Below are 24,573 nucleotides of genomic sequence, written 5' to 3' on the forward strand. Positions count from 1 at the left end.
CCGCAGGGGCAGTTCTACCCTGTCCTATAGGGTCACTGTGAGTTGGCATCCACTCGATGGCAATGATTAAGTAAGATCCTTGATCAAATAAGCCAATCCTACAAGGCTCTTGAATGATGCAGGAAAGATCAAAGGAAGATGGAAAAAAGAGAGTCACTGTCCAAAAAGAACTAGTTGACATTCCACCATTTCAGGAGGTAGCACATGAGTAAGAGCCAATGGTGTTGAAGGAAGACGTTCAAGCTGCACTGAAAGCATTAGGCAAAAATAAGGCTCCAGGAATTGATGGGATATCAATTGAAACGTTTCAACAAGCAGATATTATGCCATGAAATTTGGAAGTCAGCTACCTGGCCAACCGACTGGTCACCATTCCAGAGAAAGGTGACCCAACAATATGTTCAAACTGTAGAATAATATCATTGATATCTCATGCAAGTAAACTTTTACTGAAGATCATCCAACAATGGTTACAGCAGCACAGCGACAGGGAGCTGCCGGTTCAGCCCCAATTCAGAAGAGGAACATGGAACATCATTGCTGATGTCAAATGGATCTTGGCTGAAAGCAGAGAATATCAGAAAGGTGTTTGTGTTTTACTGACTATACCAGTTTTATTGACTGTACGGATCATAACAGTTTTATTGACTGTATGGATCATAACAAACTATGGATAACCCTGAGAAGAATGGGAATTCCAGAACACTTCATTGTGCTCACAAGGAACTTGCAGACGGAGCAAGAGGAAGTTGTGCAAGCACAACGAGGGGATACAGCAGTTAAAATCAGGAAAGATGTGTGTCAGGGTGTATCCTCTCCCCATAGTCATTTGATCTGTACTCTGAGCAAATCGCCAGAGAAGCTGACTTCGATGAAGAAGAGTGTGGCATCAGGATTGGAGGAAGACTTATTAGCAACCTGCGAGATGCAGATGACACAACCTTGCTTGCTGACAAGACAGGTGGTAGACTGGTAAGACTAAGAGGAAGGGTATCAACTTGGATCTCAGCCAGCTTTTCCCATTTCCTCCCCCTCTGAAGCAGGAGTTCTTGGGTGGTATGAACAGTTCATGTCAACTGCTAATCAAAAGTTTGCCATTTTAGTGACCTCTTGCTTTTTTCATGAATGATGTCCTTGGTGGCATCCTACAACTCTCCTGGTCTACCGATCATGAGTGTTCAATGCATCAAATCGGTTTTTGAGATGCTCTCTAAATTTAGGTGGGATTCACTCTAGATCATACTTGGGCTCCTGTGAACTCCTTTTAATTTCTTCAGCAACTTGAACTTGCATGTGAGCAACTAATTGTCCTGTCCACAGTTGGCCCTTGGCCTTATTTTGCCCGATGATATTGAGCTTCACCGTGGTCTCTTTCCAATAGATGTAGACAATTTGATGCTGGCTGGTGAGGTCCACAGGTTTAGTCGCCATTTCCGTTGCTGAAAAAACGTGGTTGTTCTTGCAACATTCTGCCTGCACTATGTGGGGTCATTTCCATCCCCAAGGCCATGTGTTTCAACTGCGTACCTCTCTTCTGGGCTTTCATCTTTTTCACTCATATCACTGGTAATTATAAACCTGTCTTGATTGCCTAATGTCATTTCAGACGGCAGGAGTTGGTAGAATGGTGTAATTTCTTCACATTTGGCATTAGTGGTTGGCATAAAGTTGAATCGTTGTATTAGTTGATCTTTGCGGACACATAGATATCATCCTATCACAAACAGCATTGTGCTTCAAGACAGATCTTGTAACATTCTTTTTACCACGAATGCCACACCATTCCTCTTGAATTTATCATTCCTGCTATAGTCAACCGTATGATTGCCTGATTCAAAGTGGCCAATACCAGTCCATTTCAGCTCTCTAACACCCAGAATATGTATATTCAACCGTGCTGTTTCATCTCTGATAGCTTCCAGCTCTCTTGGATTCATGCTTTGTACCTTCCACGTTCCCACGATGAATGGGCGCTTGCAGCTGCGTCTTCTCATCTTGAGCTGTGCTCCCTCAGCAAGGTGCCCACAGCTGGACACCTCCCACGCCATTAAGGTTTTGAGCAGGCGCTTTCCCCCACTTGTATTTTGAGTGTCTCTGAACCTGAGGGACTGCACAATTTGGCAATCCATCCCATCAGTAGCGTATTAGGGTTCTGACATCCCCATCTCTTCTCCAGTTATTTTCTGTTTTATGTGTGTGTTTTCAATTTTGCCATCAGTGCCAGTGTGAGGTGGTATCTCATTGTTGTTTTCATTTGCTGCTGTAATGATACCACTGGCCACTCCCTCCCCCCCATCCAGTAGATTACCAATAGGTCCTCCTTTCTATTCTGTTTCAGTCTGGACAGCCTGCGAGACAATGTCCCCTGTGGGTGACCCTCTTGGTATTGAAATACTGATAGCACAGCGTCAGCTTCACAGCAGCACGTAAGCCACCAGGTCAACAAGGTGACAGATGGGTGGTGGATTTGGCCCATTTTAGTTTGTTGTGTTTATATTTACGTAGGATGCGACTGGGTTACTTACTATAGTCATCATATTGTAGTCATAATGTAGCCCCAGCACATATGTAATGTGTGAGTCGACTACATTACCATATCCATAATGTCACCCTATCACACCCTGTGTCAACATGAACAACCAAACAAAGCCTCAACCCATGGCCATTGAGTTGATGCAAACTCACAGTGGCCTTTCACACAGACCGGGACTTCTCCATCACGTGTCCGAAGCGCTAATATTGACGGAAGCAGAGAGCCACATTTTTCACCTCTGAGCAGCTGGTGGGTTCAAACTGTCGCCCCTTTGCTAGTAGCCACACTCTTATAAAGATATAAGCATTTACCAGTGCAGTCCGTGTGCGTCCACCAGTCCTCGGCGAGTGTTTACTTCAGTGGCATGGTAAAGTAGGTGTTTCCATGGACACATTCCCCATGGCACGTAAGCTGGATGCATTTGATCGCAAACTATGAATATTTATGAACCTGGGAGGTAACCAAGTTACTTTATGGAATATCTCAGGAGAAATTATTGCTATTATTATTTTGCTGCTATAGCACTTCACAGAACAGGGGAAGACATATCAAAAAACCGATTTGCAGGAGAGCCGTATTTGGTTAGAAGGGTGTTTGATGCACTGCAATTAATAGTTATTTGTAGAATGCAGGCTGGGGGGATGAACGAGTAGCGGGCTGGAATCTAAAGAAAGGAGACGGGATGGTTACAGTGTAGCAGGCTCTCCTTGTTCAGCAGACTGCAATGAGGCAGACGTTTAAACTCAGGCTCAGGGAGGTCGTTACTGTTGTGAACCCAAACAGTGCTTTCGAGTTGATTCCAACGCATGGCGACCCTGCTGGACAGACTAGACCTGCCCTTTGGGGTCTCTGAGACTTTACGTCCTTACAGTCCTCAGCCTTCTTGGCTGCTGCTGCTGTAAGGTGTCATCCGGTCGGCTCTGACCCACAGCCACCCCACGCACAACAGAACAAGACACTGCCCGTCCTGCGCCAGCCTCACCATTGTTCCTTTGCCTGAGCCCATGGGTGCAGCCCCTGCATCAGTCCGTCTCCTTCAGGGCCTTCCTCTTTGTCGCTGCCCCTCCACTCTACCAAGCACGATGTCCTTCTCCGTGGATTGGGCTCTCCTGACGACACGTCCAGTTTGTAAGATGATGTCTTGGCACCCTGGCCTCTAAGGGGCACTCTGGCTGGACTTCTTCCAAGACAGATAGTTTGTTCCACATGTTGTTAGGTGGGTGTCAATCAATTCCAACTCCTTGTGGTTATCAGCCTAGCGCTTCACCCACTGCGCCACCAGGGCCGCTGGTGCCCTGAGGACCAGGAACCTCTGATCCCCAAGCCTCACATGGAAGATGAGGGGAACTCTCAGACTGACACCATCCAGTCTGGTCCCACTCGCAGCGCCCGCTGGTGGGAGGGGGCAGGCCTGCTCCCTGGCCTTCCGAGGCCGCTGTCTTGACAGAGGCAGATCACCACCAGGCCCTTCTCCCACAGAGCCAGTGGGCAGGTCTGGACAGGTACAGCTCTCAGGGGCCGGAGCTCCAAGACAAACCTCTGGGGCCTCCGAGAGACGAGGTCTGGATGACGGCGTCTTCAGACAGGGCGAAAGTCGGCTCTTCTCCCAGTTCTGGGGAAGGTTCTTGGCCCCACAGAAGGTCAAGCGTCACGGCCACAGGGACCGCACTCGGAGCATTGCCCAGAGCGTGGCCTGCCTTCAGCCCAACGTGGCAGGCATGCTGCCCACGCTGTCTTCTTCTTCTCCTGCCTGAATTTGCATTGGGAGTCGGGAGCAGGGTCCAAGGGCAGATCCACTTTCTGCTTCCTTTCATCCCCACTCATCCCACCGCCTCCCCGTGCTTCCTGCCCCCTTCTCCTCCTTCCCGGCCCTTCTGAACGTGGTCCGGGCGCCATGTCGCCGTTTTGATCTCCAATGGTGGACGGTTCCTGGGAGTACACCCCCGCTCCCCCCTCCCACCGCCCCCCCACCGCGTGTTGCTGGCCCCATAGAGACCTGTGCATTGTTTGGCTAACACGGCGGGGATGTTTTTATTGTCAGAGAGAAACTTGGAAACTCAGCCAGTGTGTCAGTCTACCCGGCTCTGCTCAGTGAGGATGTACGGGCTCAGAAACCCACAGGCACAGTGCGCTCTGTCCTGTCGGTTGCTGTGAGCTGGAGATGTCTGGGTGGCGGTGGTTCAGAGCCTGCCTATGTCCCCAAGCATGGTGTGCATCTGGTGACACACGCAAGCACCACTCCCTCCCGGGGAGCGCTCTGCTGCACCGCCTCCATCACAGCTTGTTTGCTCTCTGGGTAGTCCTTGGTCTGTTTGGTATTCTTTGCTTCTAAGGAGCACCCCGGCTGTGCTTAAGAAGGAGGTTTGGAGTTACTCATCTGGGGTGCAGCTGGGGGGTCTATATTTCCCACTTCCTCCAGATCCTGCCAGCGTGGCTGATCCTCAGACCGTAATCGGGGCAGCTACTCAGTACAGTAGCCATCCATCAGTTGGAGTCCTGGAAACACCCCAAGCCCACGCCAATATTCCTTCAGCATGCCCCACGGTGCTGTGCCGAAGGCTTTTCAAGTATTGGGCTCCCTCCCGCCAGCCTCCACTGCTGCCTCTCTACCTGACTGGCCACGACGAACCCGCTGTCCACGTGTCATGGGTTGCATGACCCGCTGCTCTCTGCACCTGTAGACTTGTGGGTAAGTGTCACACAAGCCTAATGTCACCAAGGAGGCAAACTCGTGTACCGTGTGCCCCCCAGGGGAGGGGGCTGGGGGTTAACTACGCTGCTGGCTTCCTCCTTCCAGACAATCACCAGCTGGTGGAGGGAGAATCGTTTAGCCATCACAAAGAGGCTGCCGTGGTCTGAAGGGAACAAGGGGCCACACAAGGCCCTCAGCTGGAAGGCAGGCACCAGGGCCATCACGCCGTCCCCAGACTAGAGTGAGCGGCATTTGCTGTTGTCTGAGGGCCCTGCTGGTGTAGTGGTTATGCACTAGGCTGCTAGCGTCAAGGCTGGCAGTTCGAAACCAGCAGCACCTCTGAGGGAGAGAGATGGAGCTTTCTACTCACATAAAAATCTTGTCTCAGAAACTCAGCAGGGGCTGTTCTAGGCTGTCCTATAGGGTTGCTATGAGACAGTGAGCAGGCGCCCTGGTGGTGCTGTTTGGTAAGCATTGGTCTGCTAACCACAAGGCTGGTGGTTCAAACCCACCATCCATCCTTTGGGGGGAAGGGAGTCTCTCCTCCTCCTGTAGAGGTCTGCAGCCTCAGAAGCCCTTAGGACGGCTTTGAGTCGGCACGGACTCAATAGCAGTCGGTTTGGGGCTCTTGCCTTGAAGAGCCCTGGTGGCTAGGTGTTCAGAAAGGAAGTGGGGAGAGAGGCCCGTGGTCTGCTCCTGTGGAGACTGCTGCCATGGAAACCCTCCGGGTTGGGTGGGCTTCCTCCAGCCAGGTGAATCGAGTTGATGCCGACTCACAGCAGTCCTGTAGGACCGGGTAGACCTGTCCCCATGCGTTCCTGAGACTGACTCTTCTCGGGAGTAGACAGGCCCGGCTGTCTCCCGAGGAGCTGCAGGCAGTTTCGAACTGCAGACCCTGTGGATTGCAGCCTGGCACATAACCACTATGCCACCAGGGCCGTAAAACCAGCTCTTGACAAGCCCAGGCCCAGCTGTGCTCTGACACACGCCCCAGAGGCTGCCTTGTTCCCGAATTCACGTGTGGGGGTCTGTGGGGGTCCCACTCTCTGCTGCTCCTGCTGCTGGGCCGTCAAGCTGATTCGGAGTCACAGGGAGCCAGGTGACCCAGGAGGATGGCCCCATGGCATTCCTGAGCCACAGTGGGAGCAGATGGTCCAGTCTCCCTCAGAGCTGCCACATGGGTTCGAACCTCTTACCTTGCCCAGTGTTTAACCACTGAGCTACCAGGGCCCCTCACCTGCCCCCAACTAGAAGATATGGAGGAAGACACCCCCGCAAGATGGACGGACAGGGTGGCTGCAGCCATGGCCCAGACCCCATACCGTGAGGCTGTCCAGCTGCGTTTGCACAGGAGGTCGCTATGGGTCTGAGCCCACTCCATGGCTTCTAACAACACTAGGATGGGTGCTGTTCAGCTCTGCGCTCAATAGAGTTTTCAAAATCGGAAGGGCCTCCACCACGCGTAACCCAGGCACGGACAAGAAGGAGAGCTTGCTCTCTCAGTCTGCTCTCAGCACCATCAGGGGAACTGAGGTCACATTCCTCCCTTTCTGAGAAGAAAGAGGGGCCATCCTTTTGCTATCCCCCTGTTATCCGTTCCCGGAGAAAAAGGCCTGCCCTCGTAATTTAGGAACCCCTCGCGTCTGCGGGGAGAGGGCTCCACAGAGAGCCACCATTAATCTCCAGGCAGCATTGCCGCGGCACAGTTAATTCCCGCTGAGACCCAGGCAGAAGACAAAGAAAGCGAGAGGAGAAGAGAAGCATTAGAATCCATTATTTTAACAGCTTTATGCTCTGACCCACTTAGGAAAACTAATGCTTAGCCATTAGTAAAAATCCTTTTAATATGCATCTTAGATCCGTCGTCTTTCAGAGGGTCCCTGTGATGGATTCCCTGTAAGCCTGCCAGGCGCCTCCAGCACTAATAGTCGTAATTTAAACATCTGTCCACACCCGCTCTCGAGCAATTTGTTGCGGACGATAGAAAGTCACAAGTCGGCGTGAACACGTAACTTGTCATTTATGTGGAAGACTTGTTCTCGGATGCTGTTGTTTTTATGGCGTTTCATTTTTGTGTGTTGCTTTTGGCCCTGGACCTCAGCAGATTCAGTTATGTTTAGTTAAGTTCAAAGGCAACAACGCCGAAGGGAATGATTTCGTTTAGCTTTTTGGGCCGAGTCGACGGGCTTCTATCTTAGACCTTAACAGATGAGATCTTGGTCACTGGTGCCTCGGAAGCAAGTCCTTAGGTCTCCAGTGACACAGACTTTTAAACGCGTGCGTGTGTTTTCAGGACATGGATGTGGGACGCGTGCAGTCCACGTGTGTCTAGCTCTGACTGGAACCTCAGCGAGGGGCTGAGGGCTGAGGGCTGGGGAGGAAGGCCCGCCGTGCTGCTCAGCTCCGGAGTCTGGCAGTGGAAGACGATTCTAGAGCCCCAGCCCCTTGCTGGGGGGTGTCTAGGTACCGGCAGATCGGTGGGTGAGTGAGTTTCGAGGTCAGCCGTCAGGCTAGAAATCCCAAAAGCAGGATGGTGGAACTAGAGTGCTGTTTTCAGATGTTTCTTCCTCCGTTTTGGGTGAAAGTATGCACACTTACACACCGTTTCAGGAGCCGGGGTGCGACACCTGTCCCTGGTGGCCCACGGTCTGAGGTGTGAAAGAGGACGCTGTCTGCTCCCGAGACGGTCTGTGACCTTGGAAACCCTGCCGAGGGTCTCTGAGGGTCTCTGTGCGTCGGAATTGGGCTGATGGCAGTGGGTGTGGTGGGCTGGGGGACAGATGAAGCCGTCTCTTTTTGTCAAAGCTCCCAACTTGGAAACCCCGAGGAGCAGCTCCCTCTGTCCTCCAGGGCCTGTCAGTCAGAATGGAACCGATGGCAGTGGGTTGTGACTATGACTGACTTGCACACGCATGATTCCATATGTGCCCGGGGGTACAGATGCATGCTTATGTACACATATGTTGCAGTTACATAGTCTCCTGTCAACTTTCGGAGGGTGGAGTTTAGCCTGTCAATCAGGCCATAGCCAACGAGGCTTCCCTGTGGACATGGCCTTCTCCTGAGGATTCAGGGAACGCCTGTCTTCCTCCCCGGAGGTGGGCAGACTCTCTCTGCTTTCTCTTGGTATTCCTGATGCAGCTACAGCCCCGGAGCTGGAGGAGCCATGTGGAGACCCCTGCCAGCACTGAGATGCCTCCCCCATCACTGAATCTGCAAGACTTTCCACCCACTGGTCTGTGATCTTCCTGCACTCGGTGTCACTGAGTGTGTTTCATGAGTCTGAAGAGGATTTTATAGACTGGTATCGGACATATGAGCTAATCTCGGACTTATGGACTTGATCTGGACTGGGCTGGTATGTTTTCTCAGTACAGTGAACCCTCGCCACTTCGCGCTTCGACTTCCGCGGCTTCACTCTATCGCGGTTTTTGCGTAACCGCGCATGCTCCGTCATTACTGCCACTGATTGGCTCATACTGTACACGCTTGATGCCATACATAATATAATAAATAATAAATGATCATTGTAACGTCCAAAATGTTTTACTGTATTTTCCCTTTTTTGTTTAATAAATTGGGTAATACGAGTGTAATGGTGACTAAAGGGTGTTTTTTCATGTCCTCTATGCTCTAACTATGAAAATATTTGATTTACAAATAAGGAATCCTACTTCGCGGAATTTCATTTATCACGGTAGGGTCTAGAACCGATTAACCGCGATAAACGAGGGTTCACTGTATTCAGTTGCTCTTGTATATAAAGCCTGGCCACACTCGGGTGCTTTCTTTGCTGGTTTGACCCTTGCTGTTGGTGCCTGCCCTCGTGTCCTCAGACGCTTGGGCCTGGTGCTCCCTGGAGGCACCTCGGAAGAAAGCCCTGGAGAACCACTGTGGACACACCAGCCACAGCCCTACTTGGCTCCCCGTGGAGCAGCAGCGAGTTGACAGCAGGGCTGCTGCTGGCTTTGCAAGGAGTTGTCTTGTCCTCCCCTGAGGGTGTACATGGGGCTGGAGAAGCAGCACCGGCCCAGGCTTTCCACACCGCTGGGCTCCCTGTGTCTCTTTGGGGTGCAGGGAGAGCTCTCAGAGACTGCCCCTCTCCATGCCGAGGAAACGACGCATTATTGGCAGAGGGACTTCCTCAACCCACTGTCTCACCGAGTCCATGCTGACTCCCATTGGACCCGGTGGGCTTCCGAGACTGTGATCACTTTACGGGGGGTAGGGTGGGGGCCCAGAAACCCAGTCTGTCTTCTGCAGAGCTGCCGGTGGTTTTGAACTGCCAACCAAGGGGATGGCAGCCCCAAGCGGAGCCACCACACCAGTAGGGCACAGGGACTGGCAGTGGGTGACCTCAGACCCAACCCCGCCCATGTTTCCTGGGGGCGAGGGCTTTCCTGGAAACCCCAATCTTCTCCCAACAGGGTTCGTTCCAAATCCCGAGGGCCAGTGACCCTCCTGTGTGCAGTGGACGGCAGGAGTCCCAGCTCCGTGCAGGGCCCTATAGTCTCAGTCCTGCCTGGGCGGGCGGGTTTCCCCTCTGCTGACCTCTCCATCCACCAGGGCGGGGTGGCTCCCCTGACCCTCAGCCGAGAGGTACAGATGCTGGGCAGCTTGTTTCTGAAAATCCAGCTCGTGGGAGTTCTGAGGAAGCCAAGAGTTCCACTAATGTCTTCCGGACATTCCCACAAACGAGCTATTTCTTTCAGGTTTGGGTGGATGAGTCCCAGCCCGCCAGTCCCCTCGCAGACCCTGCCCAGGCCGCTCGCTCGCTCTCCGCAGGCCCCGTGTTCAAGTGCACCTGATGACGGGAGGCCCTCCTGAGGCCGGTCTGAAGGCCTCCGTGGGTCTGAATGGCTGTGGTGCTGCTCCTGGCCTCACCGGGTGGAATCAGGTCTGGGAAAGCGGGGGACTTTGGGCCCCTTCCCAGAGCCACACGCAGCCCCTGCCCGGAGACGTTTGAAATGGACGCTCCGGAGCTCGCTCCTCCGGTGCCCTGAATTGAAGGGTCCCTCAAGGCACAACAAGCACCCTTCGGCGGCTAATGCACAGGCTGGAGGTCCCAGGGGGCCCAGTGGCTCTGCAGAAAGATTTGGCCCCTGGCTCCTGGGAGGACCCCCACCTGCGAGCCCCAAGGGGGCAGGGCGGCAATGTCACACAGGCTTGCGCAAGTCTGTCCAGCCAGCAATTCCCATTCTCCATTGGGAGGCTGATGTCTACCCCGCACCTCCCACCCCCTTCCCAGTCCTGTGGCCTCAATGCCTTCCTCAAATCCTGTTTCTGGAGCAGCAACCGGCCAGACAGGGTTTGTTTCCTTGGTTGTTAAAACCTCAGGGATAAAACCCATACCCACTTTGTGCCTGGTGCCAGGATTGGGTGCTATAGACAGAGCGGCCCCAGACGGAGGGGTTTCAGAAAGCCATGGGAAGGTGAAACTGGGAGAAATGGGATTTTTGCATGGGCTGTTTGAAGCCTTCTCATAGATCGGTGATAGACAGACAGATAGATGGACAGACATCCTCAGTGAGTTTGCATCAATCCATGGTGACCTGATATACAATAAAGCCAAACATCGCCCAGTCTTGAACCAAATGAAACAGTGTGTTTGACCACAGTGTGTTTGACCACAGAGCCATCTGCTCAGCTGCTCAGACTGTCCTGCAAAGGCAGCCACGGGTCTGATGCTCCCAGGGAGGTCCTGGGCTGCAGGAGGAGTGAGCCCGGTGGAGGTGGGGACAGGACAATGGTGGGCAGCATCTTCCTGCGCTGTCTCCTCACGTATTCGGGCTGCATTCATTTGCATTGGCTTTGTGGGTATTGGCACTGGAATGCTGCATTTATATTGTAATGAGGGGTTTTTTGAAAGCTCATTTGTTTCCAACAGGGACGTGTGGCTTAAGGAGGAAGAATGGGGAGGGGCCCTTGGTGGCACAATGGTTAAGCGCCCAGCTGCTCCCTGGATCCCTGGTGATGGGAACCCTCCTGAGGCTCCTCAGAAGCAGACGGTCTCCTGTCCAAAGACTCCAAACCCAACCCGACCTACTGCCGGCAGTCACTTCTGATGCACAGGGACACGATCCCGGTCTCTGAGAAGCCCATCTTTCCAGGAGCAGACAGCCTCTTCTTTCTCCAATAGAGCAGCTGGTGGTTTTGAACAGCCGAGCTTGCCATTCATGACACATGTGGGGAATCTGTGGCCACCAAACCGAAACCAAACCCACAGCCATTGTCCATCGCCGTGACCCCGTAGGACAGGACAGCTCTGCACCTGGGTTTTCCGAGACTCTAACTCTAACTCTTCACAGAAAGCCTTGTCCTTCTTGGGGTGGGGAGGGGTGCGGGGGGCGGCTGTCCAGTAAGTGGTGGGCAGCTGACCATAGGTAGGTGGTCAGCAGGGAGCCACAGCCTTGGAAACCCCCCAGGGTCGCGCTGAGACAGAACGGAATCACGGCCGTGGCATACCTTGATGGGGACTGACTGCCCGTTCTCCCTTCCACGGAGTGGCTGTGGGGTTGAACTGCCGACTCTTGGCAGCAGTTGAGCGTCCACCCACTGGGCCGCCAGGACAGCCCTCGGGGGATTCGGGCTCATCATGACTGGAGTGGACAGAGCAAAGCTGCCTCATGGATTGTTCTCTCTCCCCCTCAGAGCGACTGGTGCTTCCAAACTGCTGCCTGTCCCATGCCCGTTCCACAGGTCCACCAGGGCAAGGGCTACATTTTGGGCTGCTGACCACAGAGTCTGCGGTTCGAACCCACTAGTGGCTTCTTGAGGAAAAGATGAAGCTGTCTGTTCCCGAGGTGATTCCTGTCTGACCAACAGGGGTGGGGGTGGGGTGGGGGTGTGTGTCACTGTGAATCAGAATTGACCCCACAATGCACAGCGACGACACACATGTGTCCCTGGTGGCACGAACACCTGCACCCAAGGACTCCCCGAGAGGCTAACTAGTCTGACCCGCCACGCAGTGCTCCTGAAGGGACGGCCTGGACTCCTGCTTCCTTATAAAGCACCGCCAAGGATGCCCCGTGGGCAACTCTCCTCCTCCTTTCGGGGCGGTGAGTCAGAAGGGGCTTGGCAGCACCTGGCAGCAGTCACACGCCGAGCCCTGCTGGCCATGCAGACTCTGTGCTAAGACGGGCGTGGATCGTCTCGGGGGCCCTGGGAGATCTCTGACTCATGGCTCCACACTTACCTGCCTGTAATTGGAGCGTGCCCAAGCACGCAGTACGTAAGGCCCAGAGATCCGTGTGCACAGGCACACGCATGTCTGACTGTGCAGATCGTGGCAAGCTATGAGGAGAGGGGGAATTCCACAGCCCTTCGCGGTGCTCCCAGGGCACCTGTGCGTGGTTCCAGATGCGGTTGGGCAAACTGAACAAGGGAGACTGGGTGGGAAGGTGTGGGTCAGGCGCACGGCTGCCCAGACCTGTTCCATCTGTGTGCTGAGCAAGCCCTCGGAGAAGCCGGATCTGGGAGGGAGAATGTGGCGTCGGGATCAGAGGAAGGCTTCTTAGCAACCTGAGATGCGCAGAGGTCCACCTTGCTCGCTGACCAGTGAGGAGGACTTGAAGCACTTGCTGAGGAAGATCAAGGACGGCAGACTTCTGTATGGATGACGTCTCGGTGTCAGGAAGACCCGCATCCTCACAGCTGGGCCAGCAGGTGGCGCCGTGATAAAGGGGGGGAAAGGCTGCCGCTGCCCGGGATTTCCTTGTGCTGTGCCCACGCTCTGGGCTCATGGAAGCAGCAGGCTCGAGATCACAAGACGGGTTGCATTTGGCGAACGTGCCTGCAACGTGGGCTCTTTAGAGGGATTAAGAGTAAAGATGACGTCACTCTGAAGACCAAGGTGCACCTGGCGCTTAATGTCCTCATGAGGAGATGAAATCCCGACCTTGGATAGTACCTGAGAGGAGCGATTCGCTCCAAGGATGGTCTCGGTGAAGAACAATGAGTGTATGGTGGACTTCCAGAGTGGCAAACAGGTCAATCTCAGAGGGAGCATGTCCGGCACATTCTTTAGCAGTGAGGATGGTGAGACTTCCTCTCACCTGCTCTGACTGACGCAGGACCAGAGACCAGTCCCTGGAAAAAGCTGTCTGTCACGCTTGGCAGAGAGTCAATGAGAAAGGATGAAGACCGTCAAGGAGAGGGGTGGACACAGACCGGGAGAATGACGCGGCAAAGGGTGCGTCTCTCTGTTGTACACGGGGTCACTGTGAGTCAGAACGGACTCAGCTGGCCCCTGACACCAACATGGAAGTGGACACCCCCCCTCCGCCCCAGGCTCTCTCTGAAGCCGTCTTTCCACCTGGAGCCTTGGGGAGCTGGACTTCCGCAAGTCCCCTGTGAGTCACGCAGCTGTGCAGCAAACTCCCGAAGACGGTTTTGCTGTGGGCTCTCAGTTGGAGAATTCCCTGGGTGCTGCCAGTTCTAAGAAACAAAATACCAGAGTCAGACTGCGAGCTGTGCCTTAGAAGAAGCTGTTATTCCGTAATCATGGCTCTGGACCCGTTTCCACAGTGACGTGGGTGCCGGAATGTTCTTTCCACCTTGGAACATCTTGAACTCCCTCGCTGGAACGCCTTTTGCAAAACAAGCATGAGCTAAACGTCTTGCCCGTCACCTTAAGGAAGCACATTGCCAGGACCTCCGGGCACCCACAAGGTGGGCTCGACCAGCCTCCAAACAGGGGAAAGCTGAGCGCGGTGACCTCGGGCTTTGTCAGCCGCCCAGGGCCCACACTGCTGCACGGAGCACATGCCCGCATGCATGTCCGAACTACCTCGCCCTCCAGCTCCTAGAGGGTCCTGCGCTTCCTTGCCTGGGACCAACTCACCAGGGTACACATTGGAGCCCCCCAACAGGAAGTGGGATGCTCAGCTGCTACGGAGGGGTTGGCGGTTGACACCCGCCCAGCACCTGTCTGGAAGAAAGCTCCGGCAAGACGGCGGCCTAGGAGTCGCTCTGGGACGGGGGTCCCAGGTGGCGGAGTCCACTCGATGGCAACGGGCAACTGCCACAGGATAAGGACCTGGTCCTTAGGCGTCTGATGTTATAGAGAACCGCGAAATGAGAAGAGACGGAGAACACTAGAGCGAGTGAGCGAGAGGGAGAGAGAGAGGTCGGGGAGGTGATCCATGAAATAGGCGTCTGGTTTGCTGCCAGAGCCCTTCCAGGCCCAGCTGTTCTTCCAGTTTCAGCTCGTCCCGGATAAAACCAAATGAAACAATCCCCCAGCTATGACTAGAGCCAACTCGGTGATCGACTGTTAAATAAACGAGAGAGTGAGAGAGAAATGGACTAAAACACCAAATGTCCCCCCTCCGGGAACCCCCCCACTTCCTCCCGAGGGATCTCCGTGGACAGCCCTGCTCAGAACTGAAAGAAGCAGAACCCTGCGGACCCATCTGGCCAGGTGCAAAGCTGCGTTAGAAACCAACGGAAAAATAAAGTAAAACGGAAATCGGGCAGCCAAGCATGGAGGAAGAAGGAAGTGTCCTTTGCTGATCCGAGCGTCTGTCGGAGGCTCTGGGCGGTCGCACTTTCATGCCGCCCTGACGATGGCGTCAGAGGGCACCACTGCCCGTGCATGCCTTGTAGAGGGGGCCCCATGGGCGCTGCGCACAGCGGTCTCCGCACGATTGTGTCTGGCAAGGCCTGGCTGCAGTGTGCCATTGCCTGCACTCTGGTTCTCAGCAGCCCAGCGGGGCGGGGGAGAAGGGCCCTGGCCCACACGGGTCTCGAAGACCATTACCGGCTTCCTCTGGAGGAGCCTCAGGGTGGGCTTCACGTGTTAGCCCCTTGTTAGCACTCGGTGCTAACAGTTGCACTGCAGGGCGATCCATTGTTCAGTCAGCTTCCCTGTCCCTAAATGCATGGGATCCGGTTTACCTTGGCATCTTTGGAGGAAAAGAAATGCTCACATGGGAGGGAGCCCCTTGAAACACAGGTTTCCTGACTAGAGTCTCGACGGGGTGTCCTCAGAAAACGCCCTGTGACCAGCTTTCTGTTGTAGCTGGTCTGTGGAGTGCGTTGCTGAGAGGGTTGCAAAGTGCTACTGCCGTTCCACCTACTTTACCCCTGTCCCCTGGAACCATGGCATCCCCAGAGGACGGGGCAGAGTGAGGCTGTACGCTGTGCAAGTCTCACCTCCAGGTGGCTCCCGGTCCTTGTAAGTCCGTCCAAACTCCCCGTGTCCTCAGAGTCAGCAGCACAAACAGCATCCCGCCCTACGCCGGCCCCACGACGTTGTGGTATTTGAGCCACTGTTGTAGCCTTTGGATCAGTCCGTCTCCTCTTGTTTTGCACTGACCCTCTGGTTTTCCAAGCATGAAACCCGCCTCCAGGAATTGGTTTTCCTTGAATCCTCCGTGTATATATAAGCCTGGATTATCCTCCTTGAGGGAGAGAGAGAGACTCAGCTTATATCTAGAACCGGCTTCCAGTAAGCACGGCCATTTGATCAATCTACACACAACTGAGCTGTCAAATGTCTTTAACTTCAGGTAAGACCTGCCGCAGAAAAACCACCCAACTGAGCCCAGCCCAAATGTTTGTTTGTGTGACCTCACTCAGCCAAGATCTGCAACAGAAGACCTTCCCAGCTGAGCCCATTCTCAATATTGCTTTTTGGTGTAACCTCAGACAGAACGTGCAGCATAAGAATCAGCTAGCTGAGCTCAGCCCAAATGGCTTCCCCCCACAGACTTGTTGGCAGTAAGCTCATGCCAGAGAATTGTGAGCGTTTGGCTGCAAGGATATATTATTTTATTCATTGTAAGAAGGCAGTCATCGTAATTCTGTGAAATCGGAAGGGAGATAGGGACCACTCACACAACTCATCAGGAAGAGAGCCAGAGACTCGGGATGATATGTTATGTTACTATGAAAGTTATCTTGTTCAGCAACGCAAGGAGCAGGGTGTGGCCCTCAGCCCTGCCTTTGAACACTTGCAAAATCAAGTGATTTTCCAGCCGGGTGGCATGATGGCTCCTGGTTTGTGGTTGGTATGTGAAAAAGCTAACTTCCAGGAAGGTTTGTCAGGAGTGGGGGGCAGGGACGCTCCCTTAAGCAAGAAGTACAACACAGGACTGTTCTTGTTCTTGTTCAATGTCCAGTTTTGTTAAAATAATCTATTTCATCCATTCTGTTGCTGTTGACAATGCACACAACTAAACAGACACCAATTCGACAATTTCTATGTGCATGGCTCAGTGACACGGGTCAGTCTGCCAGTGGGGCCATCACCCTTCTTCCATTCTCAGTCCCCTTTCCATCCTTCTTCCACCGGGATCATGAACTCAAAACCCCGCCCTGACCCCCTCAAGACCAAACTCACTGCCTGTGTTGGTCTGGGTCGACTAGAGAAACAAATTCATAGACACTCAAATGTGTATAAGAAAGAACTTTCTATCACAGTAATTGTATAATGAGAAAACATCCCAGCCCAGTCCAGATCAAGTCCATAAATCCAATACTGTTCCATGAATCCCTCTTTAAACTCATGCAGCCATGCAATGATGCCAAATGCAGGAAGATCACAGGCCAGTGGGTGGGAAGTCTTGTGGATCCAGTGGCATTGTGAGCATCTCAGTGCTGGCAGGGCTCTCCACGTGGCTTCTCAGGCTCCAGTGCTCTGGCTCCATCAGCGTAGCTCCATGCGGCTTGTCAACAGGAATGCGTAGCAGAGAGAGGTCTTTATCACCTGGCCTCCAAAGGAGGTCATCAAGCTGCGACGTGATTGACAGGCTAGACTCGGACCCCTTCCTCCAGTTGATAGTAGATGACGTAATTGCCAGACCCCTTTCATGCAAGCTTTCCCATCACAGGTCTTGTGCCCTCTTGAACCCGCTCATGATGTGAGATAAGGGTTGGTCCCAATATGAATATGATCTTACGATTCTCTACCAACTAAGCTCAACTGCGGGATGAATGCTGGGCTGCTCTCCCCAGGGCTGGCCACTCAAACCCTGGGCAGCTCTCGGGGAGAAAGGTGAGGCTGTGTGTTCCGGTCAAGACTCACAGCCTCAGGAACTCAACGGAGGCAGTGTTCCTCTGTTCTGTCAGATCAGATCTCTTCGAGATTCCGTGTTGGAGTCCACGCAGGGGTAGTGGGTTTGGGGTTTGCTTGTTTGGCTACAGAGGCCCGGTGGCACAGTGGTTAAAGCACTGGGCTGCTAACTGAAAGTGCGGAGGTTTGAACCTACCAGCCGCTCTCCTGCAGGAGGAAGAGGTGGCGACCAGCTTCCGTAAGATGATGGATTTGGAAACCTTGGTGAGCTGTTCTTCTGTGGCCCCGGGGGTGGGGGTGGGGGGTGCTGCTGTGAGTTGGTGTTGATTTGATGGCCTGGTTTGGTTTAAAGAAGATGTCAGGAAAAATGCTCATCGGGTAATCGTGTCAGAGGCTCCCCTCCCAGCTGCTCTGGCTCCAGGGAGGCTGGGTTCCTGGAGAATTCACACACTGGGCAGATGTCATTTGTATCAGCAGCAGCTGCATTGGGGGGCGAGGGTAGGGGGGTGCTCATCCCAATTCTTTCCCTTCTGCCAAGATTTGAAGCTAATTGACAGCTCAGTGACAAGCCCTCTTTGAAGCTGGAGGGAATTACACACAGCACACAGCATGGTTCTAAGTGATGCCAGCTGTGGGCAGAGGGATCACAATGGCTTGGCGATTGTTCTTTTCAATGAACCAAAAGCTTTTCACAAAGAATGCTAATTGTTGGCTAAGCCAGTGAAGCCCAGTCGCAAGAATGAAGCCTCATGGGAAGATGCCGTGGACACTAGCGAGCCGGTCCTGGGGGGGCGATGCCGTGGACACTAGTGAGCCGGTCCTGGGGGAGGGGGGGCACTCCCCTGGCTGCTCCCAATCCTCTTCTTTGTCCCGGACCAACTGCCCTGGAGACTTACTCAACCTGACTTTCTCCAACGCACTCCTCTCCTTCTAGCAGAAGAACCATCCCCAGGCGGCACGTATGGGATCTTCAAATACCACACGGTGGAGCATGCTCCCCGTTCCTCCTCCTGCATCATTCCATCGCCGGTGTTCCCCAGAGAAGCAAGTGCGCGATCCCTGTGTGCCCATGTGGCTAGAAAGAGATTCAGATCAAGAAATGGCCCTCACGGTTGTGGAAATGGTCTCTTTCAGCCCTCGGATCAGGAGCAGACTGGAGGCTTCTTTGCCTCTCGTAGCTTCGGAAGCTGGCGAAGAGGAAGCAGAGTGAGGAAGCAGGAGGGCCGCAGGCTGGTGGAGGCGGAGGCCAATGGATCCGAGGTCTGCTGATGGCACCTGAGACATCCCCCAGGGGATATTGGCGAACCCAACCCAGGATCCAGCACCTGCAGGAGACCAAGGGGTGCAAGAGAACTCCGCTCTGCTCAGGGTCTCGCTCTTATACCAAAGATGTGTCATTAAGCTGCGACCTGGCTGGTAGGCTGGGTTCCACCCGTACCTTCACCCAAGTTTGTTCAGTTGACACCAAGTCTAACCAATCACTGCAGTTCACAGGTGGGGCACCTGAGCTGCCTCAGGTGAGGGCAAGCGTGGGAGGCAGGGGCCACTCACACTCAGGACTCCCTGTGAAGGGAAGAGATGACCACAGAAAATCCCACAGACTTCTCTGGGCTCAGCAACAGGAGCGGTCACGCTCAGTCCAAGGACAAAATCCCCCCCGGGTTAGTTTGGGGTGGGGGGCACACAGGGGTTGTTCCTATGATGAGGAGGCACACAGAATACAGGGCCGTCTCATTCACGTCCAGCTTTTAAAAGGATGACTTTAAGATCATCTCCAAGGCAGTCCATTTGTCCAGTGGACTCTGACTCATGGTATCCCTGGGCATGCTCGAGGAGAGGGGGCCCCCGGAGGGTTTCGAAGACGTGGTTGCCACACCTTTCTAGAGCAGCGTCTCTGGGTGAGCGGGACCCTGCTGTGGGTTAGTAGCGGAACATGCTGTTTGCACAGACCCGAGACTCCGGGCCGAGTGTAAATGCTCCTGAACCCTGGGCCCAGGGGCAAAGTGGTAGAGACTTCCTTCTCTCAGAACTCTTAGCCTCGAACTCCAGGGCTTCTGCAAAACTTTTGTTGTTAGTGCCACACAGTTGATTCTGACCACACTGGTGATTGGTGACCCTGTGACAGAGTGAAGCTGCGCCTTCGGGTTTCAAAGTCTGTCCCTCTTTGCAGAAGCAGACTGGCACGGAGGAGCCTGGAGCAGCTGGTGCCACGTGGAGTGCTTAGTTGTTGTGTCGCCAGGGACCCTACTGTTTAAAAATAAAAGCGCTACGATACAATGCTCTTTGACAGACCGACAGTTTCCCCGGGCAAGTGTGGTAGTTACATAATCTGGTGTCAATTTGAGAGGATTATGAGTGCAGGGGTGGAGTCTAGTCTGTCATTCCAATCATAGGCAATGAGGCCTCTGTGTGGCCTTCTCCTGAGGATTCTGGGAACTCCTGTGTTTCCTCCTTAGAAGTAGGAGACACTTCTTTCTGCTCCCTCCCTGAGACCACGCTTTACTTACAAGACACCTGGTGCGACGCCCTGGGAGCTGGAGAAGCCACATGGGCCTACCCTGATGCAACAGGACCTCTGGAGCCTGAGAAGTCGCGCGGAGACCCCTGCCAGCGCTGAGATGCTTACAACATTACTGGATCCACAAGACTTCCCACCCACTAGCCTGTGATCTTCCTGCATTCAACATCATTGCATGTGTTGTGTGAGTCTGAAGAGGACGCCGTAGATTGCTAGCGGACACATGGGCTAATATTGGATTTATGGACTTGGGCTGGACTGTTTTCTCAATATTCAATTGCTCTGATATATAAAGCTCTTCCTTATAACATTGAGTGTCTATGAATTTGTTTCTCTAGTCTACCTGGACTCACACAGCAAGTAAAAGCCGCACTGGGGAGGAACGAATGATCAGAAAGGGGTTTTGCCGTGCAAGACGGCTTTGCATTTTGTGTTACATAATTATCTAGAGACAGGTGCCCACTCAAAACACGAAGTAAAAACGAGAAAACACAGAGTAAATGCCCTTTTATGGAGCTCGCTGTGCCACGAGTTCCATCCAACTAAGTGAAAATATCTTTTCATTTTGATTTTAAGTCATCACCTCAGACTCCATCGCTCTATGTGGTTGTAAGAAGGAGTCTTGTTAAACCTGCCTTCCAGGATTCCCAAGCCCAAAAAAACGATCCTTAGAAAAAAGGTCAAACGATCCTCAGAAAAAAGGTTGAAAAAAAGTCAACCCACTGGTGGTGCAGTGGGTTGGGTGTTTGTTGGGCTACTGACTGCAACGTTGGTGGTTCGAGCTCACCAGCCGCTCAGGGGGAAGGAAGGCAAGGTTGTCGGCTCTCATAGAAATGTAGTCTTGGGGAGCCTCCAGAGGGTAGCTGGAGGCGGAATCCGCCCGGCGACAGAGGGTGTGGGGTTAGAAGAAGCGTGGACTCACACAGGACTTCAGACCTGGGTTTTGTTTTTATTTACTCATCATGGAACTAAAACAAACACTTCCAAAAACGTTGGCTTCCCCGCAGTTTGAAACCACCAGCGGCTCCAAGGGAGAAAGATGAGCTTTCTACTCCTGTACACAGTTCACGGAAACCCACGGGGGTGGGTGCATGAGTCACACTGACTCCACGGTGAGGGGACCCATGGGGGCGCTGTGAGTCACACCGACTTCATGATGGTGAGGGGACCCACGGGGGGGGGGGGTTGGGGGGGCCGCGCCATGAATCACACTGACTGTCATATAATTAAGTCCATTTGGTATATAGAATAACAAGGGATTTATTGGCAAAATCAATCCATACTTAAAAAAAATGCACAGTTTACATTTCTCGTCCAGGAATGTGGCTAACTTGACACATCGTTGTTGAGTGCTTGTTGTGTGAAGCCTCATGCCAGGCAGAGGCTGCGCCCTGTCATACGACCCCAGTCCGTCCTGAAGGACTCTCGGGGAAATGCAGGTGACCTGGCAGCATTGCCCAGTGACTAATGTTGCGCCTTGTCAGCACAGACATTTACCTCCAGCATCAATGGATATGGTTTTGGTTTCTGCAAAAAAAAAAAAAAAAAGATGATTCTGCAAATTCAGAAATATTGAAGCATTTATAGTCAAGGTGAAGAATATTGAATATGCTCAGACTGCCAGGCCAGGAGAAGGATAAATCTGTCTTGGAGGAAGGGCAGGCAGGTGCTCTTTAGAAGAGAGGACGGTGACACTTGGTCTCACGGACTTTGGACATACAGTCCAAAGAGAAGAACATCATGCTTGGTGAACCAGAGGGCCAGCAAGGGAGGAAGGTCATCCATGAAATGCATGGACCATGGGCTGCCCCTGTGGTGTCAGACACAACGGTGAGGGTGATGGCAGGGTGGGCTCTCTGTGGCCTGGGGTCTCAGGCTCACACCGATGGGTGGCAGCTCATCAACTTCCCAGGGGGAATGGACTTGGGGACAGTGGATGGACACACGCTGTCCCACAGATCCTGCTGCATCTGAACATTTGAACACTCAGCTGTGTGGCCTGATTCTGCTCCTTCCGCCTGAGGCTGTCGAGCTTCATGACTTAGAAATGTCTGCTCCTCTCCGCAAACCAGATAACAGTTTTTCTTTCAAGCCAAGTGCATGAATAAGAAGGTCTGTAGAATGAAGAGCGTATTCTTATATAACAGAGAAGGGGGAGGAAGGATCAAATCACAGTGTTCCCCACCCCCCCTCACTTACTATAAGTGTTGGGAACCGGTGGCCATTAAGGCCTTAGCCTCAGCCACGGAGCCGAACTTGGCTGCTTCCTAGTTCAGTGTTGTCTTTCATTTGCAAAACCTGTGGGGCCCTGCCTGAAATCCCTGCCGGACCCTACCTCCACGTTCCTAGCTACGTGCTCTGTAGCACTGGCGGTTGTAAAGTTGACCTTTTCACCCATTGGTTAATAATGCCAGGCGCTCATTGGAGCTTCTTTAATGTACATGTTGGATTGGATGTTGTGTCGCACACCTTATTAAAATATGCACCTCCCAGTTCCCCTTTTTTATACCCCAGCTTTGCCCAAATAAATGAGTTTGATCAGAGTTTTGTCTTGCTCCACGTCCCCGTGTGTTTTCTCCATCCAGGTTCGTCTTTCCCTGCAGGGCCTTGCTCGTGCTTCCTGCAGGCCGGGACGCAACATATAAGAATGGATTTAACCCCACTGTTATAAGACAGGACTCAATCTGAATTTACGAATGGCATTTACATTTTAAGATTTTTACATTTTCCCCTAACAAATGATTAGGGGCTCTGGTGGCTTAATAGGTTATGCGTTGGTCTGCTAACCACAAGGTCAGAGGTTCTGTGTTAGTCTGGGTTAACTAGAGAAACAAATTCATAGACACTCAAATGTGTATAAGGAAGAGATTTATATCAGAGTACTTAAATATTGAGAAAACATCCCAGCCCAGTCCAGATCAAGTCCATCAGTCCGATATTAGCCCATATGTCTGATACCAATCTATAAAGTCCTCTTCAGACTCACAAGACACATGCAATGTCGCCAAATGCAGGAAGATCACAGGCCAGTGGGTGGAAAGTCTTTATTGGAACAGAAAGCTCTCCCTAGGAGCAGCTCATGGCTTTGAACTGATCTTGTGGTTGGCAGCTCAACATGTAACCCACGATGCAACCAGGGGTCCCGCCTTAAAAAAAATACCGGACATTTAATCCCGTTTGGTGTAAGTAGTTTTCTGGCCCATCTCACTTTAGAGAACTTCTCCCTTCGAACATCTGTGTGAGGCTGTTTTTGCAGTTTAAACACAGTACTTCGGAAGAAGTTAGCAAGGACAACCAAAGAGGAGTTAACGACACATCACTGGTTAAAGAAAAAAAAGGTTGGGGGGGGTGTAGGGCAGGTAACAGATTTTTAACAAGGTCAAGAGGAGCAATTTGTATTTTGTGATCTCTAAGCCAACAGGCTTAGACCCACAATGTTCCCATATGGGAGTCACTAATAACGGGTAACACACAGTATCTCACGACAGGAGCTCCCAGGTAGAAAAGGTGAGCGACCTGGATCCTGGTGCATCAGCACACAGACACTGCCACCCAGTCATGCCGACCGGCCACCGCCCGGGGCACAGCCTCGGTGGGGCTCTGAGGCTGTCAATCTCTGGGGAGGCAGACGGCCCCATTTATAACAGGTCTGTAATAGGTTTTCGGGGGATGACTGAGTGAATGCATGAATGAATGAATGAGGCCAGGAACGAAACGCGGCCAAAGGGCACCCGGTGGGACGCCCAGGTTCCGACTCTGCGCCATCGTGTCCGGCGTGTCGCGAGAACAAAGGAAACACGACGGGAGAAAATGAGCAGGTCTCCGGCTAGGGGGCGCTCACGCAGCGCTAAGTCTGTCCCCGCCCGGCTTCCGTTGCGCCGCGCGCACGCGCGCGCCCGTCGCCGGAAGTGACGCGTGGGGGCGGCGCTCGCGGGAAACCGCGGCTCGCTTCCGGCGGGCGGTGCGCGCGGGATTTTCGAGCGTCGGCGGGGCGGGCCGCGGGCCATCATGAGCCTCTGGGTGGACAAGTACCGGCCCTGCTCCCTGGCGCGGCTGGACTACCACAAGGAGCAGGCGGCCCAGCTGCGCAACCTGGTTCGTGCGTCGGGGCCGGGGTCTGTGGCGATGGGTCCCCGGGTGCCCTGCAGGCCAGCCCCCGGCCCGCCGCGCGCGGAAATGGAGGCACCGAGGCCCGCAGGCTGCAGGCCCGGAGCCCTCGCGCCTCGCTGGTGTCCACGTCGAGGCCCCGTGGCGCCTTGGAGGCCCCCGCCCCGATTAGCGGGCGCTCGTGCCCGGCGGCGGTGACGAACCGCCCGGTGTGGCTTGCCTTGCTCTTAGCCCAGCATCGACCGGTCCATGCGACCCAGTGGGACACACTGGGACTGCCCCCTCCCCGGCCCCGCAGGGTCTCTTACCACTGACCTCGCTGTTAGCCCCCGAGTGCTCCAACCCTCTCCTCCCCCAAAAGACCGACGCAGCCTCGGGAACCTTCTGGGATTGGGATTGCTTTATGCTCCCTGGGGGCAAAAGTTCACAGCCCCTCCCACTGCAGCCTAGCGTATTGCACCTTAAATGGATGTGCTAGGTGCAGAACCCCCAAACCCAATGCCCTGCCACCAAATTGATTCTGACTCCTGGCAACCCCACGGGGATTTCCGAGGCTGTGGATCTTAATGGGAGCAGACAGCCTCATCTTTCACCCTAAGTTGTTGGTGGGTTTGAATGCCCACCTTGCTGTTAGCAGCCCAGCACTTACCTGATGGCACCTCCCAAGACTCTTTAAAACACACACACACACACACACACACACA

General features: G+C 53.5%; 1 protein-coding gene across 1 annotated transcript in view; it reads left to right on the forward strand.

The window, feature by feature from the left end:
• The first annotated feature begins 23,763 nt into the window (after window positions 1–23,763).
• The window catches only part of RFC3 (replication factor C subunit 3), an 8,211-nt gene continuing 7,401 nt past the window's right edge, over window positions 23,764–24,573 (forward strand). Inside the window, exon 1 of the mRNA XM_004715425.2 lies at window positions 23,764–23,857. Within this exon, the coding sequence (XP_004715482.1) occupies window positions 23,771–23,857 (87 nt within the window). The 5' untranslated portion in view covers window positions 23,764–23,770. The remainder of the gene's footprint in view (window positions 23,858–24,573) is intronic.

This window comes from Echinops telfairi, unplaced genomic scaffold (assembly GCF_000313985.2).
Source record: "Echinops telfairi isolate 266 unplaced genomic scaffold, ASM31398v2 ScPeMD7_2565;HRSCAF=3150, whole genome shotgun sequence".
In the NCBI taxonomy this organism is placed as follows: domain Eukaryota; kingdom Metazoa; phylum Chordata; class Mammalia; order Afrosoricida; family Tenrecidae; genus Echinops; species Echinops telfairi.